General features: G+C 58.8%; 1 protein-coding gene across 1 annotated transcript in view; it reads right to left on the reverse strand.

Annotated features, from left to right (window-relative positions):
* Window positions 1-1,123: 1,123 nt before the first annotated feature.
* FLT3LG (fms related tyrosine kinase 3 ligand) overlaps window positions 1,124-2,279 on the reverse strand; it is a 2,270-nt gene continuing 1,114 nt past the window's right edge. The window contains exons 4-6 of the mRNA XM_025196565.1: window positions 1,909-2,096; window positions 1,709-1,781; window positions 1,124-1,445 (exon numbers count right to left, since the gene is read on the reverse strand). Of these exons, the coding sequence (XP_025052350.1) occupies window positions 1,749-1,781; window positions 1,909-2,096 (221 nt within the window). The 3' untranslated portion in view covers window positions 1,124-1,445; window positions 1,709-1,748. The remainder of the gene's footprint in view (window positions 1,446-1,708; window positions 1,782-1,908; window positions 2,097-2,279) is intronic.

Below are 2,279 nucleotides of genomic sequence, written 5' to 3' on the forward strand. Positions count from 1 at the left end.
GGGGGGGGGGGGAGGGGTAAAAGGGAACCCAGGTAGTCCCAGCTTCAGGCTCCCTCACATCTACTCCAGCTCCTCTCCAAGTGTAGGGATAGAACCCAGATGTCCGAGCTGTCAACTCTTCTCCAGCCCCACTCCCTTCCCAGAGCTAGAAGAGAACCCAGGCATCCTGGCTCCCCAGCCTCTCTGCTCTCACCCACCAGACCCCACTTCCCCTCTTGGTACAGGGGTACAACCCAGGTGCCAGCTGCTGTGCCCACTACTATCCCCAGCTGCCCTACTCACCCACTCCTTTCCCATCAGATCCCAGCCCTGCCCAAGGAAGACCCTGACCCCACTGGTGCTGCGTTACCTGGGCCGGTGCCCGTCTCCTGCAGAGGCGAAGGGGGATCTGGCAGCAGCTGGCACTGGGGGGTGGGTCCCCATTGCCCCCCCCAACTAGCTTAATGCCTCCGTCACACTGCTACGTCACTGGGGGTTGGTGAGGGGATTAGCCAGGAGGGGGAAAAATCAAGGAGGAAAGGAACAGGGGGGGTGGGGGAGGAGGCAAGGCTGCCAGACGGTGTCCCCTCCACTCTGTCCCATGCCCAGGTTCATTCAGAGGCCCTGGGTGGATGGGATTGGGTGAGGGCAGGGTGGGGACTATGGGATGATGTGGGGCAGGGGGGTGGGGGTGTCTCTTGGGAGGTAGAAGCAGCTTTAAATAGAACCCAGGAGTCCAAGCTCTCAGCTTCCCCCTGCTCTCATGCACCAAATCCTATTCTCCTCTTGGGGCTGGGAGAGAACTCAGGTGTCCTGGTGCTTGTATCCATGACCATGCCTTGCTGCCCCACTCACTCCCACCCCCAGGTGTCCTGATTCCCTGGCTAGGGGGACCTGGTAGGGGGAGGGGGGCTGCCCTAGATCCTGCCAGAACCCCCTAAAGCACTATGGGAGGGGGCTGATCCCCAAGCCCTGAAATCCAGCAGGGTCCCTCTTGCCCCATAGTTCTCTGTATAAATATGCCCCATCATGTCCCACCCCAGAGTCAGAGGCAGGGCAGTTCTGCCCCTTTCTTTGCCCTCAGCCCCACACCCTTCACCCTGAAAGGACTTCCCTGGAGGCAGGTCTATTAAAAGCAGCTTTATATAAAATATAGATATTTTTATATAAAAATCTATTTATCTATATACACAGTATAGTAATCTGTACAGGGAAGGCCTGGGTGGGGCCTGAGCACAACGCCCCCTAGTCACTGGAGGTGGGTACCGCACCCATGTCTTCTGCTGCAGGTTCCAGGTGCCACCATGCCCCTGGAGGGGATGAGGGGTAAGGCCCCTGGTGGGATCCCAGCTCCCCAACTCAGCCCATGGAGGGGAGAGGCACCATAGAAGGAGAGGAGCTCTTTCCCCCCATTCTTGGCCTGGCTGCAGCCCATGGGGGCTGGAGCTGGGACAGCTCTAGTGACCCTGCAATGAGATGGGAAAGAACTGGATCCACAGACAGAACCCAGGTGTCCAAGCTCCCAGTCCCCCACCCTTCCTGTTCTAACCCAACAGACCCCCAAGTCCTCTGCACCATTGGGAGAAAACCCAGGTGTCCTCGCTTCCAGCCCCTACTGCTCTAACCCATCAGTCCCCACTGCCCTCCCAGAGCTGGGAAAAAACCCAGGCGTCCAGGCTTCCAGCCCCACCTGCTCTAACCCACCAGGACTCCATTCATGCTATCCTACCCCAGTCATTGCTTCCTATCAGGTCCTGTTCTCTTTCCATTCAGGTGCCCATCTCCTCGGGCACCTGGGTCCTCTGGGGAAGAGAGTAAGGAACCTGGGTTTAGAAGGCTGGGACCCAGCTCCCAACCTCCTCCCCTCGACCCACCCAGAAACCATCACCGGAGCCTTCCCCCTGACCAGATTCACCCTGCACGTCCCACCTGTCTCCACAACCTCTGTCGGAGCTGCCACAAGGTAAAGCTCAGACACAAAAGAGTGGGCACCAAGATTAGCAAGACCAGCCCCCCAGTCTGGGGGCTGGCCCTGGACACCAGTGTCCTCTCCTGCTTCTGCCTGGAGTAGGTCAGGGCTGGTAGTGAGGCCGTCTCAGATGTGGGGTCAGGGGTATCTGGAGACACAAAACAGAGCTGGAGCTGGGTCTGGGGGTCTGAAGGAGGGGAGGGGTCACATATACTGGACACTCAGGGAGATGGTGGAGTAAGGGGTGTTAGGAACATCCTTGTGGTGGGGGGTGTGGATTTGGGGGGGTTCAGTGTGGGAAGCGACTTCTCCCAGGTCTCTGAGAGGTGCA

This window comes from Alligator sinensis, unplaced genomic scaffold, assembly GCF_000455745.1.
Source record: "Alligator sinensis unplaced genomic scaffold, ASM45574v1 scaffold647_2, whole genome shotgun sequence".
NCBI classification, from domain to species: Eukaryota; Metazoa; Chordata; order Crocodylia; family Alligatoridae; genus Alligator; species Alligator sinensis.